This window comes from Accipiter gentilis, chromosome 30, assembly GCF_929443795.1.
Source record: "Accipiter gentilis chromosome 30, bAccGen1.1, whole genome shotgun sequence".
NCBI classification, from domain to species: domain Eukaryota; kingdom Metazoa; phylum Chordata; class Aves; order Accipitriformes; family Accipitridae; genus Astur; species Astur gentilis.
In genome coordinates, this window is record NC_064909.1 from 4,987,217 (window position 1) to 5,006,639 (window position 19,423).

The 19,423-nt window shown below is 36.7% G+C and overlaps 1 protein-coding gene across 5 annotated transcripts in view; it reads left to right on the forward strand.

Moving 5' to 3' along the window:
* Positions 1–19,423, forward strand: part of SRBD1 (S1 RNA binding domain 1) — a 134,682-nt gene that overhangs the window by 66,952 nt on the left and 48,307 nt on the right. For all 5 annotated transcript variants that reach the window (XM_049833474.1, XM_049833473.1, XM_049833476.1 and 2 more), the window contains 2 exons: positions 87–178; positions 13,808–13,890. In XM_049833474.1, the coding sequence (XP_049689431.1) occupies positions 87–178; positions 13,808–13,890 (175 nt within the window). The remainder of the gene's footprint in view (positions 1–86; positions 179–13,807; positions 13,891–19,423) is intronic.

Sequence of the window (19,423 nt, forward strand, 5' to 3'; positions counted from 1 at the left end):
AATATTCAGTTAAGTCACTTGCTAAGTCTTTCATTTGTGTTGTTCAGTTGTGTGGTGTTTTGATTATTTGCCATTTTATTTTTCAGCATTGTCAGTGAAGCAGGAGCATCTATCTACAGCGTCAGTCCAGAAGCGTCCAAGGAAATGCCAGACCTAGACCCTAACCTAAGAAGTGCAGGTATGAAGTGTATTTCATCACCATTTCAACATGGAGCTCAAATCTCAGTTCACAGACTGTATTGTTTATAATATTAAGTATAATAATAGTCAAAAGTATAAAAAGTGAAAGTTTTGGATGTTTTGTTTCTAAACTTTAATTCTTCTATCATTCACACTTGGAAGTCGTAGGTATGCACATCAATGACATCATCTTGTATTAAGGCTTATAATGTAGAGGTCCTTGTGAATATATTCCTTTAATAGGCTGGTACAGGAGAATTTATGGGGATTACTATAACCAATGAATTAAATGAATAAAGTTTCACAGTTGGACATGTCCATGCCCACAAGAGCTAGACCTTCCTTCTCTTCTCCTGTTCCTTGTATGTACACAAATGTGTCTAATAATAATGAAACACTTCAAGGGCTAGAAGAAAATGTAAGAATAGAACAGATATTTTGAAAATTTAAAGGTGTCCATTCATTGTGATCACTTTGAAGTCTTCATGTAGCTGAATATAGCCCTTAAGAAATACTATTTAGTTTTAGTTTTCAAAAATTATCTACTTCAGCTTAAATGTCACTGAAGTATAATACAGCCCGAGTTCTTAGAAACGTACAAGTGTTGCCACTGGTATAATTTTCAGTGTTTGCTTAAAAGAGCAGCCTTTAAAGATCATATTCTTAGCAACTTCACTGGTGTTCAAATTCTACTCATGGAGTTGGTTTATTGGGAGACAACTGTAAGGGCAGGCCTGGCATTATCTTTGGGTTACTTCATTTGTGTGTTTATATTTGTGTGTCTTTTTGTATTTGTTTTTATCTACCTCAGTTTTTTATTTTCTTGATTTTCCTGCAATTTGCTGTCATACTCAATCAACTCTAGCATATTTGAAAATGCAGTAACACTCATGTATAACTCTTTTCCAGTCAAAATTATGCTGTTCTTGATTTTAATCTAACTGTAGCAGGTTACTGGCCTGGAAATCCTTAGAAAGGTGTAGAAGTAGATCAGCAGAAAACAGTTCTGAAGTTACATGGTATTTAGGGGTAAAAGTTTTTAGAATTCCCCGTGTTCTCCTTTCCTTTTATTTCCACAAAGGGAAAAAAGGGATTTGTGTTAACTTGATATTTCAAGTGAATGTTTTTACAGGAATATTCTTTAAATGTCTATATCAGCCCTTCCCTTTGCAGGACAGGCCTCTAGCTTCTTTTTGCTTGACTCTTTCTTCCCTGCCTGGGAATGGTCTTCATTGTGATTATTTCTTTCCTGGGCCACAGAGGTTTTGAATGTGTCATGATATGGTCAGAGTGAATATTAGGCATGTGATATTTCTGTATTTGTGACAGATGCCACTAACTTTCCCTTGGGCCAAAGCTTTTTATGTTGCTGATATATTAAATGTGGGTTTAGAGTTGATGTAAATGCACAGAAAAACACTGAAAAGGAGGAAATCTAATTATTAACAATATACTTTTCCAGATGTGCATGATTTTCCTTTTTTCCAAAGTTAAATTTTAAACATTTCAGACACTTTTATTTAGTGTTGTGCATCAAATACAGTAAATGAAATCAAATTAGCAATACATGACCAATTTCAGGATTAATTATCTAGAGTTCATAATTTCTCCATTATTACTAGGAATTGCTTCAGGCAATTCTAATTCAACTAACTTAAGTGCTGTTGCATCTGGTTTGAAAAGCATCACTAATTTTAACGTGCCGCAGCAGTACCACAGAGTGGATAGAAATTGAAAAAGGGTAGGACAGAAAGTGAAAAATAATTGCTTAGTTCCATGGATGTTGGCTGTTATGGAACTGACAGCTAGAGGTATATTTATTACAATAGAGTCTTTCTAGAAGTTTTAGACTTTATTCTTGATGTCTTTTGGTGTCAATTTCTAATTAGCTGTGCTAAAGCTGTGCACATTTTTTTAAAGCTGAATGTAAAAATGTGACATAACATTAGAGGGAAGCATTAACTGATGTTTGGGGGGTTTTGCAAACTTTTTACTTGACTAGCTTTTACTTTTGTACTTTTGATTTTCCTTTAATTTGCAGCAAACAGAAAAGTGACATGGTGTCAAACCTGACTTGCTTTTTATTTTAATTGTTGTGTTACATCATGTCAGGTTCTGTGCTTACATGATAGCATTTAGTACATTAAAGGAAGCTGACAGCTGCATGATGAAGTGTGACATTTATAGTTAAAATAAAAGGTACAACTGATGTGAGATAGCTGTGATCTTAATGCAGTTTGCCACTTTAACATTTTTCTTAGCGCAAACTTTATAGAAGGGTTCGGGGTTTTTTGAATTACATAGGTAGGCCTATATTTGTCCATCAGGTACATAAATGTAAAATATTAAGTAATGCATATTATATGAGAACTTACTTTCACATCTTGTGATGTGATCTCTGTCATATTTGCAGTGCTGTTTAGCAACTGTTTTGTTATAAGTTTTCACTTCATGTGGAGAAATAGAATACATAATTCTGATAAGAATATTACCTTATTAATTTCTCCTTGTCTGAGTGTTGTATACAGGGGGAAAACAGCAACCTTTAGCATTTCTTGGGGGTGCTAATTAAAGATATTAGTTAAGCCAAGAACTCAACTGCTTATTATTTTTTTCCCTTTGAGCTGTCTTTGAAGGTCATGGATAACACCGGTTTGTAATCAGTGATTGAGAAGGATCTCATTATAAACTAATGGCATATGTATAAATTATAGTGGAAGTCTTTCTGGTCGTCCATACAACACTTTAGCCAAAATTGCACTTGCTTGCTTAGGAAAAAAAAAAAAAAAAATTTTAAAAAATGCTTGTTTCTTAAACAATTTGCTGGTATCTGCAGCGCAGAGAATGGAATAGGGTCTCTCCAACTTTAGAATTGTCCTCCAGAGATGGCTACCTTCTGTCTGGCACTAGGCAATGTCAGCACCTAATGACAATTCTTTCACTGAACCAGGCTCTTTTATAGCACCAAATATCAATATTTTGTGAAAATGCAGAAGCTTCTGTACTGCTACTCCAATTGCTGCAAAATCTTGTGGAGTGGGACTCAACTAAGTACATAGTAAAGGACTTGATGAAACCTAGTTACTTGTGTTTGAGCCAAGTGGGAAGGTATATATCCCCTTCTGACAGTCATTGTAGGATTAATGAGCCTCACAGAATTAGGAGATAAGAGGCTTATAGGCCAGAGCAATAAAAGGATTTCCTACTTGATAGGCTGAGGAAGTTTAGCTGCAGCAGATCAGGAGGGTTCTGCCTAGACAACAAGCCACGGGTGTTCAGTAATGGGGATTTTGGGGTGAACTTGTGACAGGGTTGCAGCCTGACAGAGAAGGGAATGCAAGGCTTCCTTGAATTCTCCTTCCCAAAAGCTGTGCCTAATGACAGGTTGAAGATTCGGGGTGGGAATTTTTGTAGAGGAGAATGAACACCATAAAGAGTGCCTAGCAAGCTGGAAATGTTGATCACCTTTGTGAAGCTTATTAATGTGTGCCCCCTCAAGGCTTTGTGACCACCTGCTCCAAGGTTAGTGCAAGGGTAATGAGGGAGCTGAGAGGCTGGGTCGGTGACTGCAGTTCTGCTTCTGCCCCAGCATGCGTTCTCTGGCCACCCTCTTAGAGAAGTCAAATGTTTAATTTGGTGGAGTGTTCATAAAGCCATGAAATTCATATTTACTTGTCCTGTTCTTTTGTTGGTGTTGGGTTTTTTTTGATTTTGTTTTTTCCCCCTGAGCTACCATCAGTGTAACACTTCATATTTAACCTTTGGTTAGCTTTTATTGATGGCAACTTCAGGTAGGAGTTTTTCACTGTAACTTGTCTGTAAGATCTTCTGGATTACTCTGGGTCTCTGTGGTTGAGATGTGCTTCTGCCTTTTTTTAATGGAAGGCTTGGATGCAAGTTTCCCTTTGAAGCAGTTGTAAGTACTGTGCTCAGTGAACTGTTACTTTGCCTTGCAAGTTTACCAGTAGTTGTCTTTGCCATTAGATGTCTTTCATTATCAGAGCAGTTGAGAAGACTGTCTTGGTGTGGTATTCTTTGTATGAGTAAAAGAAAAAAGCTAAGCTCAGTGGTGACAACCATTCCTCCCTCAAATGGATGGACTCTGACAATCAGTGTCAATCTGGTTTTGGTTGCTGTCGCTGGGCCTGTGAACTCTGGAATTAAATAGTTTGCCAAAGGTTGGTATCTTCTTTGTATTACCTCCATCCTGTCCTATGTAGTTTTGCCCAAGGGTTTATTTTGTTGTGCAGAACCTGTATTCCTGATGAAAATTAGGCTTCTGGGGTGAGAAATAAAATGAGTCTGTACAGGAGTCAGTGCGTGGACACTGCCACGCTTTCTCCTTTTTTTTTTTTTTTTTTTTTTTCCTCTCAAATAGCACTTCTCCACTTCTACAGTTCCTTGTTGTTGCAAATGCTTATTGGCTTGAACAAGTTTGGCTAGACAAAATGGGAAGACTGTGGAGGGACAGGTAAAGTATATAGAACATGTAAGCATGTATGACTTGTGTTTAAGGATTGACACACACAAATATGGAATTTATATACTTCCTAGATGCCTGGAAACTTTTAAAGTATGGTCAGCTAGTGGCAGGTTTTTAGTTGTCCTTAGTACAAGGAGGATAAAGCATGCACTAGTTGTTTTGCATGTACTCACATCAGAATATTTTTCTTCTGCCTCTCCACCTCTTGAAGTAGATAGATACCATGATGAAATTAAAGTTGCTTAATCACACTAAGAACCAGAGGAAACTGCTGAATTCTGGTGAAACAGTGGCCTGATCATGGAGAATTGCTATGAGGCAATAGTCATGCTGGAATTTTACCCTGGTTTCGATATATGCTCAGTTATATTAAATGAGAAAAGCCTACTATTTCATTAAATTGATGAATTACTTTTCATTTTGAGATGACTGCTCTAAAATATAAGCAATCTCTTCCTTTCATCACTATTTAAAAAGAAAAACAAAAACCTAAAGTGCTTCATTGTATTGATTTATAAAAATGCAGACAAACCTGAATACATAGAATTCTTTAAACACAGGATAAGTTGGGAAAGGGGGTTATGTCTTTTCAGACATCATGTTTGTGTAATCACTTGTTAGAAGAGATGTCATGCTAAGCCTCTCCAATTTATTTCCATATCTTAATGCAATAGTATGCATTTTGTTTTTAATATGCAATTCTGTGTTCAGATGCTGAAACAAGAGCAACATACTTGAGCTACTGTAATGCAGTAATTCCAAGAAATGCTCATTTTTCTCTCAGACGTGAAAGGCCTGGGGACCTCTGTCAAGACCACATAGTTGTATTGCCCAGTTAGGAAAGCAACAATTGCAGATAAAATATTTCTTAAAGTTACTTTTTTTGGAAGGATTTGGAATACTAACAGGGCAAGCATGTGTGTTGTGCTGCATGCACAGGTATGATCCCGTATAGAAACTGTGTTGCTTCTAAAGGATTATTTCTGAGGATAAAGAAGAATCCGAGAGAGCAAAAGGTCACACAGCACAGCTTGCCTTAGCATTGTCAAATCCCATCTGCTTGTCTCCTCTCCACAGGGCAGAATACATTGGATTATTGTACACTCAAAGTTCAGCACACCACTTGCACTTTTCCTTGCAAAAGAAAGCCTTACAGGCTTTGGGGGCTTGTTAGGACTTTGAGACTGTCGTGCTACAGGGTTTTATTCCCTGGGGTGCTGTTAAAGATAGAGACATACGTTTCGGAGCTGTCATACTGGCCAGCAAATGGAAGGTAGAGATTGGAAAAAGATGTAATTTCTTTTGACTTTATCTTAAGGAAAGTAAAACAATTTGATGATTAGATGTGTGGGACATAGTGCCTTGATGTCTACTTGAGCTAATTTCTGCATCCTCTTAAAAGAGCACTACTCCCTCTTGGCTACTTAGGAGAGAAGGTCATTTTTCAAAAACTTTATTGAACAGAAGTCTTACAGTTAAACCATTCGCACTGCTTTCTAAATGGAAGCTTCCTTCTACAGCTAATCATACAGGATTGGTGCAAGTTCCACAAGTTTTCAGAAAGAGTTAGAAGAAAGGAAAGTAAGCACTGAATTCTTATGCATTAAAACATTTTGCCAGCCTGTTTAGTTGGGTTGTGTGCAATTACAGCAATACAAAATGAAATTGTATTCTATCTTTCATCTGCTGTATTCTGTAGCATTTAAGAATTAGTTTAATTATCCTCTTGGAAGGGAAAAGATGCAGTAGTTAAAAATAAAATGGATGTTGAAGAGCAGTAGTAGGTAAAGAGGGGCTTGTTCCTTCTCTCCCCATAGGACCTAGTTCCTACTAATGAGCAGAAGCTCATCTCAAGATGTGGGCTAGGCTCTACAGTTTAAACAGAAGTTATAGGGACTCTGTGGATAACTTTAAAACAACAGTCCCTAACTGCAGATAGTCTGGAAATGACTGGGTCTCCTACAGTTGTGCATGGACATGTGTGCCTGCGTCAGGATTTTGAGAGAGGGAAAAATGGGCTTGAATTGCCCAAAACCAGATGCACAATGCTGCTGAATGGCTTGTTTACACAGGTGTTAGAGATGTTTGTAGTCTTTACTTTCTTGTTGTTCTAGACAAGAATCTAAAGTTTCCCAACCTGTGCAAACTTCATGGCATCTGTGAGAGATCGTATATAATCATTAAAAATCCTGTTCATTGGCATTGTATTTCCTCTGAAGCTGTAGAGTAATGTAGTAGTAGGCTGGAGTAGAGGAGTTTGTTCTTTTGTAATCTGCAAGATCAAGACCCACTTGGATTCCCCTAGGCTTCTGCCTTGTTACAGAATTAAAACTGGGGATTTCTATGAGCCAGATGAAAACTATTCTATCTGGCTGTTCTGGATCAGTATTTTCACTATGCTGAGAGTTGTGCGTGTGTGTATAGCTCTTAACTGAGCATCATTCTCTGTGCACATACTAATGTTTGCAACTGATGTGTGATCTTTGCATGTTTTGTGGAAAGACATGATGTTTACCTTGCCTTCCTCTCACTTACGTATTTCTTATATCGCAGATAGATCTGAGTTCAGCAAATGGACTTGGCCTTTTATTTACATAGCATCATTTTCTGCACTTCTCAACAAACTGAAAATACCCCACCAGTTTGTCTAAAAGTGATCTCCAGAAGCACAGCACTAGTAAAGTCAGCTCTGGTAAAGCCAGTTTCACTTAGTAGAAAAGAGTTAAGAAAATGATTTACTACTTTCCCTCTGGATGTAACTCTGTGCATGTGTGTGTCTGTATTTTCTCTTAGGAGGCTTTGTTGTTTCTTTGAACCATGGAGCCAGAGGAACAATGAGTACAAGGATGTTCTTCAATTTGAGGAGTTTTGGGTTGCTTTTAACATAGCAGTATGATGCGTTACTCACCAAAGCTGCTTTTCTTACTATAGGCATAGGAAAAGACATTCTGGTCACTTACAAAAGGTTAATTTCTGTTGTTGATATAAATTAATATCTCTTGCAAGTACAGAACTTAAAGTAATTTTTTACTTTCAGTAGTAACAGTAATCAATGGCATGGTGCTGCAATTAAAATTAGTACCATTGGTTTGAATGTGAAAAGCATCCTGACAATGTCTACCTTTTAAGCTGAGCAGATGGGGAAAGATTTTTCTGAATTTATACCATCCTGTAAGACTAACTCATTTCTGTGACAGAAAAATTACATCAGGCTTCAATTAGATGATTATATGTCTCCTATCTCACCTTGGATAAAAAAAAGTGCTACTATCCTGTGATACAGAAATTACCAATACTTGAGAAAAGGGGTTTTGAGAGTGTGTTTCTAAGAAAAAATACTGACTTTAAAAAGCTGCATTGTAATATTCACTTCTGAGGTTTCCTCTTTAAATGTATTTCTTACTTCCTTTTTGTATTCAGGCAATCTCTTTTAAAGATTTTTGTAGTAAATAAGTAGAACATTGTCATTCATTATTTCATTAATCTTAGGTGAATAACAGATTATCAGTTTTGTGGAGTTAAAAGTAAACTAAAATGTAACCTTTTTAAAACAAAAACCTGCTCACTTGCCTTAGAAGAATTTTGGATGAAATGCAGCTGTTGAGCAGTTGCTTAAAATAAATTGCATACTTTAAACCCACCAAGAAGATATATGAGGATTCAAAACTGTGTCACAAATCCTGACCTACTGAGAAAGAATGCTTAATGAAAAGACTACTGTACATTTCACTGTATCCTTTGCAAGGAGGGTGAAATTCAGGTCAACAGGATAGAAAGCTTCCAGGACTCAGGAAACCTGAACAATCGATCACTGAGTAAACATTATTGCAGATACTTATGGAGAGTAATTGATCTTGAACACAATAATAGGCTTTATGAAGGATTTAAATAAGTTGTAATGTTTCCATATCTACCCTGGTATGATATATTGACAGTAATTACATATGCATTTGTGAGTTACTCTCCAATTAATTTAAGATTTTTTTTTTTTATTTGATCTACATTGCAGTTTCAACCCAGACTTTTAAGGTGCAAAAGTTAATTTAAAATAGGAGGGGGGATGAGTTACTTGGATGTTATAGTAGAATATCTCAGCAAGATAAAAATACTGAGGTTTCATAATAAAAATACAGAATGTTCTCATTTATGACAAAACTGAGGTTGAACTAATAATAGCCTAATAATTTATGGTTGCCATATATTTATTTGTAAAACATTTGTAAAACTGTCCACTGCCTTCACAGCTGGAAGCTTCACATTGTTTCAAAACACAAACAAATGCTCCCACTCATATGAGGTAGCTAAACTGCCACAGTTATTGACTGGGACCCGTTTTTATCGTTACATAAAGACCTGTGTGTTTAAAGGAAGGAATGCCATCATCTTGGACTTTTGGCCAAAAATGTTTTTTCTGCTTGCAGTGGCAAGCAACATTTGAATGCCACTGTAACTGAAAGAAATTGAAACTTTTTTTTTATTAGTTTTTCTAACCATAATCATTTGTGGCAGCCTCTCACACTGCATTTGGCAGAACTTTGTATGTTCATTTTCACTCTTCCCTATCTATAGCCATTAAGCTTTTCCTTTATGTTGTGGCAAAACAAGAACATTTTAATATGCAGTTGTCTGAACACAGAAGTTGGCAGGCTGCCCCCAAAGCAGGCATAATACTTGAAACTATTTATAATAAATTTTGTTACATAATTGATAAGATTTCTAGCTGCTTTTTTGCACCTTTAATACTGTGCACATATGATTTGGGCCATATTTGCTTTAGATCTATTCTATTACTGAGGGGAGGCAGGTAGCCTGATTAAGAAGTTAGCATTAATTCTTTTTTTTTTTTTTAGGGCTGGCAGCTGACATGGCCCTTGTATGGATACCATTTAGAGAAATAGTTGGAAGCCTGCTATATTTTTTTGCCCTCTACTGTTGAGAGTGGGCACTTCTTTCCATCTTTCATTTGAAAAGGTTTAGCCTGAAAACTATTATCAGTATTCGAGAGTGGAAACTCTCTCGTTTTCAATCCCTGTGAAAAATGATATCACTTGCTGTAGAAAGTACTAGTAAAAACAAAGTTAAGTGACGTGTATGTGTGAGGAAAATAGTCTTCATTTTAAATTTGTCAGTTTGGAATTAAGAAAGATTTGATCTTTTTAAGACAGGAGTAGCCAGATAATTAAGTATGTTTGCAAGTTCATGAGGGCACATCTGCTCATTAGCCATTAGGAAACAAAACATTTTAATATAATTCTTTATTTTCTATGAAGATCAGACAGTGAGACTGACATGAGTTGTGCAAGCAACTCTAATGGAGGCTTTTCGCCCATGACACGTGTCATTGCACTTCATCGGTGACAGACAAAAATACTTAACTTTCTGGTGTGTTTGTCTTGTCAAGTGACCAAAGTATGGAGTGAATTGAGACCACCAAACAGTTAAATGGCCTTTCTTACAAAATGGCAGAAAATGTGCTAATGACAAGACAGGATTTGAGTAAATATACTTTCTGTAACCTTTTTTATTTCTCATTGCGTTTGGAGGTGAAGTTCATCTACATTAAAGTTGGAGGACCACCTAGGCCATCCTGTCCCCCCAAGCTTTAAAATCTTACATGGATTTACTGCATGGCAGCACATTATGTTACTGTCATTCCAAGTATTGCAATAATGTTTTCTTCTTAATTGACAACTTGAAGCTTTGCATCTATCAGGTGTGCAATTCTTGTGGTAATTTTCTAATAGAGGGCCATGGCATCCTCATCATAATACCCTCTTTAATATTGAATAGGGGTTTTTTCATGTTTTACTTAGACTAGCGTATTTTAAGAATGACATCCCAAACATTTCATGTTTGACGCTGCTGATTACTTTTGAGAAATCTGATTTTCTGGTTTTGCCCTGCATGCCATCATATAACTTATTTTGTATTTGCTCAAGCAAAAGTGAAGTATCCCTTAATAACCGTAGAATTGAGAATGCATTATTTGTTTCATTGTCAGTCTTCTAAAAATGCATGGTTTCTAGCCCTTCCTGAAATGTACTTTAAGCATATAAACAAATAGCTTTTAGGCAATACCTGTATTAGTGTCAAATAATAGAAATTTAATATTAAAAAACTTCTGAAATATCTTGATTTAATTTTTAGGGGGAATATGTAAGACCATCTGGTTTTACTCTGTCTAGTCCGTGGTAGCAGACCTTGCACTTCTGCAGGGAGCTCATGATTTCAGTAATACTCTGCTTGTATTGTAAGAGTCCAGCCACGTGGATCAAACTGCCAGAGCCATGCCTCGTTGCCCCCTAAAAATATCTATCTATTGCAGTGTGCTGGTACTGTAACAAAGAAAAAGTGGTTTGCCTGTACAAGAGACAGTAGATGCTAATGTTGACTGAATTTGAGCCTAGAGAGAATGTGGACAACTCTTGCGTTTTCCCTATTGTGCTCTCTTTTATATTTTGAATTTGAAAAGTTCTGGAATAAAATTACAGCTTTAGTGGGAATTCCACAGGTCAGCTATCCTGCTGGTATTGGCTGTAGGAGCTGCATCCCTTAAATCGTATAACTGACAGTTAGTTGATCTTTGCGCTTCAATATTGTAACTATTAGGCCTGATCCAGGAAAGCACTTAAATATCTATGTAACTTTTTGCATGTGAATAGTTTTGCTGGTCCCGGTGGGAATACTGACATGCATCTGTGCTGAAGTGCTTTGCTGGATCAGGTCCTACAGCTCCACTGGAAGCCCCCTAGGGATATGACAGCATTGTCAACCTAGCTATTATGACAAGAAGAGTCTAAATTTTATTTCTTAATTGAAGATTCCCAAGAGAAAGTTATGCTTGGAAAGTTCCTGTATCAACCTATTCATGTAGTTGTCTATTTTTTAAAAGATGTATGAAAGGATATGTGGACAGTGAGACATATTTGCTTTCAGCTTATCTAAAATGTAACTTTTGGAATGTGTTTTGCCGTTAGGTGGAACTAAAAGAAAATTCTCTAAGACATTGTATAGCTACTAAACAAGTTGAATTTAAGAAAGGTTGCTAAAAGACAACTATAGTACCTATACATAGACATAAATGCATTCATAAGAAATACATAGTTTTAAATGTTTCCTGGTTTGGATCAATAGTACTTTCATAGGTGTTTTGTTCCACTTTTGTTTGTTAGGTGATGGGCCATAGGTACCACTAGTATTTCAAAGTAATTAATATGAATTATTGTTCTAGGAAGGCATTTCTGCAGTAAGCTATATTTGTGCAAGTGATAAGCCCATGTACTTACACTGGTTAACCTTTTGTGTTTGGTGGTTTTTTTGTTGGTGGTTTGTTGGTTTTTTTTTTTGACAAGATGGCATATGTGATTTTGCCTTTGAATTCAGAGCTTCTCTACCAGAGAAGCAGGCATATCAGATGTCACTAGCACAGTGCTTTCTGAACCTAGCTAGCAAACCACCCTTGTCAGCATATGTTAAAATGGATAATAAAGGATATGAAAAGTCTTGCATGACTGTGCAGTGAACTTCATGTTAACTGTGCATTTAGCAGTGCAAATCTTTAAAATTAAAATCTCTAATGCTGCATTTACTCATTACACTTCACAGTTGCGGTTTCAGGAGCCTCCGTAGCCAATAAATGTTAGGTCTGTCTACTGTTTTGGCTTCAAGTAGCAATGTTTAGTCAAGTCCTTTTCTGAAATGCTGTGACATCTTTAATGCCCTGCAGTAGTGGTAGCTGCTATTTAAATTAGGGCTGCAAAGGTGATTAAGGGACTGGACTACCTTTCATACAAGGAGAAACTGAGGGAACTGGGAGTGTTCAGCCTGGAGAAGAGGAGATTGCCTATAAAGGATCACAGCTTTCTTTTGTCCCACCCTATTTCTCTCATTCTTGCACAAGTCCACATGCTAGGAAAAGCAGCCTTAGCAACAAGACCTGGCCTTGGTTTTTTGTTGTTTTGTTTTTTTTTCTTTTTTTGTTTGTTTGAGAGGGAGTTGGGTTGGTTTTTTGTTTGGTGGGTTTGGGTTTTGTTTTTGTGGTGGTTTTGGGGTGGGGTGGTTTTCGGTAGTTTTTTTGGTTTGTTTTGGGTTGGTTTGGGTTTTTTTGGAGACACCTTTGGTCCCTCTTTGGAAAGCCTGTTGCAGTACCTCCAGAAGCTCCTGATCTTCATCAGTGTTTTCTTCACTAGGTAGAATTAATGTTCTAAGAGCTGCTAAACCAGCTAACCTGTTTTGTCTTTACTCAGGAGAAAAAAAGTTTATAAATGTAATACTGGCAGAGTAGAACTCCTGTAGTTCAGTATATGTGGGAGGCAGCACTGTTGCAAATGCTGAATGCGACCCAGTATCTGCAGAATTAGCCCAAGGTTGGGAACTGGCATTTGCAAATAAGTATTTTTCCTGAGATTTCAGAAAATAAAGGATTTATCAATAAATATAGGCTTCAAAAATGCAGTCTTGATTCAACATTTGTATTTAGAAGACCAAAGGTTCTTCCCATGTGCTCTGAATGGCACCAGAAGTGTTGGAAATTGCCTTTTTTTTTTTCCTAAATGTGGTTATAATGATGACAGATTGCAAGTTGATGTGTTTTGGTATGCAGTCTAGGTAAGGTCCAAGAACCATTTTCAAAATGAACACTGAATTTTATGGTTGAATTATATAAATATGTAATATATAATATATACCTTGGGAAATACTATATTAGATAAATAACTCTGTGAACAGTTACTCCATTCTTTTTTAAATGTTTATTTGTTTCTACATATCTGTGATTTAAGGTTAAAGGTTATTTCAGAGTTTAATTTGAAGTTACATGTGCATTTAGTATGGATACAAGGGAAAAATTTAGTGTACACAGTTATATTTATTAAATCTGTGGCCTGAAAAAACTTTTTTAATGTCATGATAACATTTTGAAATCTCCTTAGGTCTTTGCTTGAATTATTCAATTTAAAAGTTTGATTAATGTACATTTCATGTCCTGTGTCTAACCATGAAAAAGGATTCTGCTATATTATTGATTATTTCCTTGTAAAAAAAAGATATTAAATTGTAGAAGATTAAAAAAAAATAGCAAAAGCAATTACATGATTCTGATTTTTCAGATAAAACCCATAGTTGTTTTGTAATTATATTTTTCAGTTTCCATAGCTAGACGCGTCCAAGACCCATTAGCTGAGCTAGTGAAAATTGAGCCCAAACACATAGGAGTTGGAATGTATCAGGTAAGATAATACACATAATTTAATCTAAATAATCTGTCTTGTTACAGAGCAACACCAAAATGCTGCTTTATAATTGTCAAATAGTTACTTCTCCTTTAAAAGACATTTGTAGAGTTGATAGAATGGTAGTAAATACTTAAAAGTCATAAACAGCCTCTTTTTTTAAATCTCTACTTTTAACGATTGTGATTGAGACTCTGAAATGGCTCTAGCCAGATGTATAGTCTATTAAAAACATCAAATAAGACGGGTAACCTGATCTGTAAAGCTTTCCTTTTTTTCCTATTTTAACAGCAATGAGGTTTTAGCTCTTTGTGTAAAATACGATAAGATATTGATCCTCTATTTAGAAGCCATTAATTTGTACTATTAGGTATATTTCTTCTTAGAAGTTTGTAATAAAAGCATTTATTTTGAATTTTTTCATTTACTAAAGCTGAATTGGAAAATGTTTGACAAATCTTATTTTTATACGTTTTTGTAGGTTATTTCTGAGAGTAACTTTTATCTTCAAAGTGTCTTTACAAAGTGAATGGTATTGAGAAATGGTGCATAAGTTATTGTCATTTTGTAGCATATTGGCATTGATCCAGGAAAGCATTTATGCATGTGCTTAAGTCCCACCAAATAGAGGAGTAAAAAAAAAAAAAAAAACCAAAAAACAAACAAACAAAAAAAACAACCAAAAAAAACCCTCAAAAATCACATCATGTGCTTTTCTCTATATATTTTTAAACTATAGAACATGAGTAAATTTGAAAGGCTGGAACAGTAGTTGGAACAGAAAGCACAGAACTGCCTAGATCTGTGCTTTCAGGTTAGCACATGAGTTAATGGGATAGAATGTAATTAGCAGCCTAGAATCCTTTACTGCTGCTGCTAAAGGTGGCGTGACAAAGAAAGGTGCTATGAAAATTTTCAAAGAAGTTTGTCCTGTTTTCTTTTGTTTTTCAAGAACTGGGGTGAATATTTTAGTTGGTTAAGGTAGCACTCGGTACTGCTTTTGCAAGCCCTACTTGTATTGCCACAGACTATAAAATGTACTCATGTTTCTTGCTAATTGCAAGACTGATTGGTAAAACTAACTTATATAATTTGTCTTTCAGTATTTCTGAGGTACTAGAGCTCTATGTGACACTATTAAAAGGAAATTTGCACTCTTGAAAGCAAAGTCAGAAGCTCTGCTGCCCTTTGGGTGCAAGAGCTCTCTCGTGGCAGGGAGGGGAGGAGAAGAGGAATTAAGCTGTTATAACTGGTCTTCCTTCAGAGAGAACAGTCACTTGCTGGCATCTCAGAGGGCAGGCATGGAAAAAGCTGTTGTGTTGTACAGGGAGTCCCAGAGTAATAGCTGATATAATCCCTCAGATAAAGAGTATATCAGGTACAGAATTTTATGTTATCCAAGGCAATTTGAAAGGTTTTACTACATTTTAATTTATAATCTAATTGCTGGCTGTAGCTTTTTTATTAATTTCTGGGATGAAATATGCAATGTGCAGTCGAGATCAAAAATGTAACGGGCTGCTTTTTTCACAGAAGTGGTTACTTTCTTAGCCCACTGTAAATAAAAACCTAGTATTTAAATATGACCTCTCCTTCCTTAAACACCCTGAAATTGGTGCGTAAGAATCTGACAAATCCAGGTTTTGGCATTCTTGTCCTGAAGGACAGACAGTGATTAGTCCTGCAGAGGCAGGCTGAGATGGTGTGCTGCTGCCCATGACAGTGCAAGCTGTACAGCACAAGCAGGGTGGTCGTTTCTTGAGGGATGGTTGCACGCTCACTGTGTGTGGATCAAATTGCGAGCTCCCTGAAAGGGTTGTCCTGCCTTTGCTGCTACTCCAGCCCAAGGGACCTGATCCTTTTCTGGTGCTGGTAATGGCTACGTGATGTCCTGGGTTGGTGTAAGTGTGGGGCAGCAATGCATAGGCTTGGGGGAGGCGTGGAGCTGCAGCTACTGCTTTCACAGCAGCCTGAGTTTTGATTGACCTGGGACATGGCCTCCCTTACCAGTTTAAAATAGCCAGAGATCCCAAACTACTCTACTTGAAAGACAATGGCAGAGACATTAATTTCTCTGTCTTTTCTGGGAGTTTTTTCTCAGAGGTTTAAGTGAGAGACTGGGGAAGCAGAACCTGCCTGATGAAGGCTGTAGCTTGTAAAAATGGGACTGTGGCACAGGAACATTGTATGTTGAGCTGAGTGACCCCCTTGGGCAGGAGCTGCTGCTGCTATCAGCGCTGACAAGGTCTGGAATGTGTGTGAAGGGGCTGCATTTTCTGTGGTCACTGCTTCCATGGGATTTTGGATCCCTCCCACCTGGCCTCTTGCTACTTCACATGCATGTTTGTGAGAATATTGGTGTTTTCTAGTTTTTGTAGTGCAAGTCTTCCAAGCAAATCTGCTCCCTTGGACATGGAAATATGAGTTTCCAGGTAGCAGTTGATCTCTGTAAATTGAATCTCATCAGCTGGGATTTGTGTTTACTTACTTTAGATGACAAAAACAATTTGAAACTTGTACTTGACCACCTGATTTTTTTCTCATTTCAAGTTATGATTCTGAGTTTGTGCACTACCAAGAAAATCAGCTTTGTCAGAGAAAAATAAACAGGCCCTGGATTTCCGAACAGGTATTTCCTTAAGCAAAGAGAAGCACAACCTGATTTATTAGGGCCTCTCTCGAACTAAATTCCAGTTGCCTAGAGGTCCTTGTCTTCCTTCATCTTTATCTCATTAGGAAAATTGTTCTTTCCTCCCAGACAGGAAGCTAGCCAAAATTAATTTATCACCTTCAGGCCATATTACTATGATTTCTTCTGTAGTTGAACATGAAGATGATGCCCAGACTCTGCCTGATACAGAATATGTTTGCCTTGCCACCTCCCCATGCCAGTTCAAAGCTAAATTCCTATTGGGGAAGCAGTTAGTGGCTCAAGACTTTATTATGCTGCAAACCGAATTTTGGCTGATGAATTACCACTACAGTTGTAGTGATCTTGAAAGATGTATATAAAAGCTGAGAACAAAGCTGCTTCACAAAGACTGCTGTTAGGGAATGGAATTCCAGAGCAAAGAAAATGAATAAAAAGTTAAAAAAAAGATGCCTAAAGAAGAAAAAAATTCCTTCCTCTCAAAAAGAAACCCAACTTTTCATAGGAGAATAAAACAGCACTAGCATAAACTTTCTCTTCACCAGTCTCCATCAAAGACAAATAGCCTCAAGTAAAGGGAATTAAATTAATAAACTTTTTGAAAGTCAAAACCTGAATCCATATTATAAGGGAGAGAAAGGAGAAATAATGCTAAGGGACTATGTGCAGTTTGGTTAGTCTTTTGCTTTTTATTTAATGTGTGAAATCCCTGGATGGTAAACAAACAGTAGCCTTCAGGGAAGGAGCTAGGTTGAGCTCAATCTCACCTGTAGCCTAAGAACAAAATATATGGTGTGTGTTGAAGGAACAGAACTTTTGACAAGTCATGTCTCTTCATGATATACTTTTGTACATGGTAACATCTTCACTGTTTAACACGTTTAGAAAATTAACGTCCTAAAAGGTTGTAAGAGATAATATATCTCTCATTGTAATCTCTGAAGTGGGAGGATACGTGATTCCAGATGTAAGTGGAACATTTTGTGTCAAATAAATTTGTAAAAAATATTCTTAAGCAGCAATTCCTTCCAGAAAAAAAAATGGTTGAGCTAATTCTTGGTTTATTTTCTATATAATGCTGGAAGGTCCTGATCGAAGGAGAGTTTCATAAAGCCTTATCAGAATGCGTAATAATAATTAAATTTAGAAATGCCTTTTCTGTCCCTCTTGTCCCTTTTCCTCCCCACGTTCCTCTTGTTACTGAAGTGCATCAGTTTTGCATTTGATTATTATCTGTAGGACATCTTATTATTTCAGTTGCAATTTGATATGCCTTTTAGGCTTGGGTTTTTCCTTCCAAAAGATGGGTATGTTTTATTAAATGACAATGCAACTTTAGGGAGCACTTTTAATCAGATATGCTTCCTCCTTAATCGGACCAGTTCTGCCTCAGTTATGGCATTGCAGATATAAACCACTTTAAAATCTACAGCCAACTAGTAAATAGCGAGGCATCTCACTGAAGTTGTATCTCAGTTCCTATTAGAAAGGAAGGAGATTTTTTTCTTTCTCCTAGAAGGCCATGCAGAACACTTTCTGCCGTTGCAGGCCATCCCTGCATGGATCCTTCCTTTCCTGCCTTAGTGCCAAACCATACTAATGCTGATGAGGGTGAACTGGTGGGCAGTGGTGGGAGGATGTTACTGGCCTGTCCTGCATGCAGCTGAAACTGCATGGAGCCCTTTTAGTTTGCTGCATTCTTTAATCATCTTCTTCCTCCCTCAAAGATGTGCATGGCATCGCCGCTGTCCAGTTTTTCTAAACCTCTAGTGGGTGGGTGCCTGTGTGACAGGACAGGTATTAGAAAGGTGTGGTGTTAACCTCATTTTTGACAGTGGTATCATTTAAAATTTTATTACTCTTCTGAATGCCCATCATGCAAATTATTTACTTGAGGCAAACTGACTGCATATTCAATGCTTAATAGTTACTAATTTTGGAGATATTTGGGAAGTGAATTGTAGCAACATTTTAGAAATACAGGGATCAAAGGGACCTCTAGGGTGTATCTAAGTAAAAGAGTAAGGTTAGGTACAGTTGGTTCAGCCTGATGTAACTGTGGGATGAACAAGCCTATGCATTATTTCTTGCGGGAGAGGCAACAAATAGAAAAGCTGGCTTGTCCCTTGCACTGCAGGTAGTTTGTCAGCCTGTTCTTACGAAAGTCTAGCAAAGATAACTTGGTAGCTTTATTTGTTAAGCCATTCTGAGGCTTAACAAGCTTTAGATATATTTCTTAGATTTACGATCTAAATCAATATTTTGGGTAAACTAAATGTTATATTGTTTCTCTAATAGTCAAAACTTGAAAATTAGCATTTAAATAGGAAGCTGCTAACAAAATGAAAGCTGTGAAGTAGTTAGTGATTGCAAACAAGAGTTGTTATAATCTGAACATTGGCCATTGCAAAGAATCATCGTGTGGTTTAAGAAAATCTTTGTCTTCATTTTTCCTTAAAATAGATACACAGTTTTTAATGGTGAAGTATAAGAGACTTTGTATCCTTCTTGGTATCTGATTTTGGTTATATATCCTTCACATCGTAGTATGCTTTCATTTAATAACACGGAGCAAAGTACTGGAGCTGGCTAATTTTGTTTTCAGTCAGAAATGTACATTTTTCACTGAATATTTAAGAACTTTATTTCACTTTTTTTGTTGTTGTTAATTGACCCATAAGGTATATGAGTAGTTAGGTGTGTTACTTGGACAGCACAGGAAAATCACTCATGTACAATGTTAAAATATGATGACATATGATGTGCAAGAGTGTCTTTTAAATCTCTGAGGTGTGATTGTCAAAACAACCTCAAACTTAAGCTTGCTTTATTAAGCTTATTAAAACAAATTTGTGTGGGTTTGCACCTTAACATTTTTCT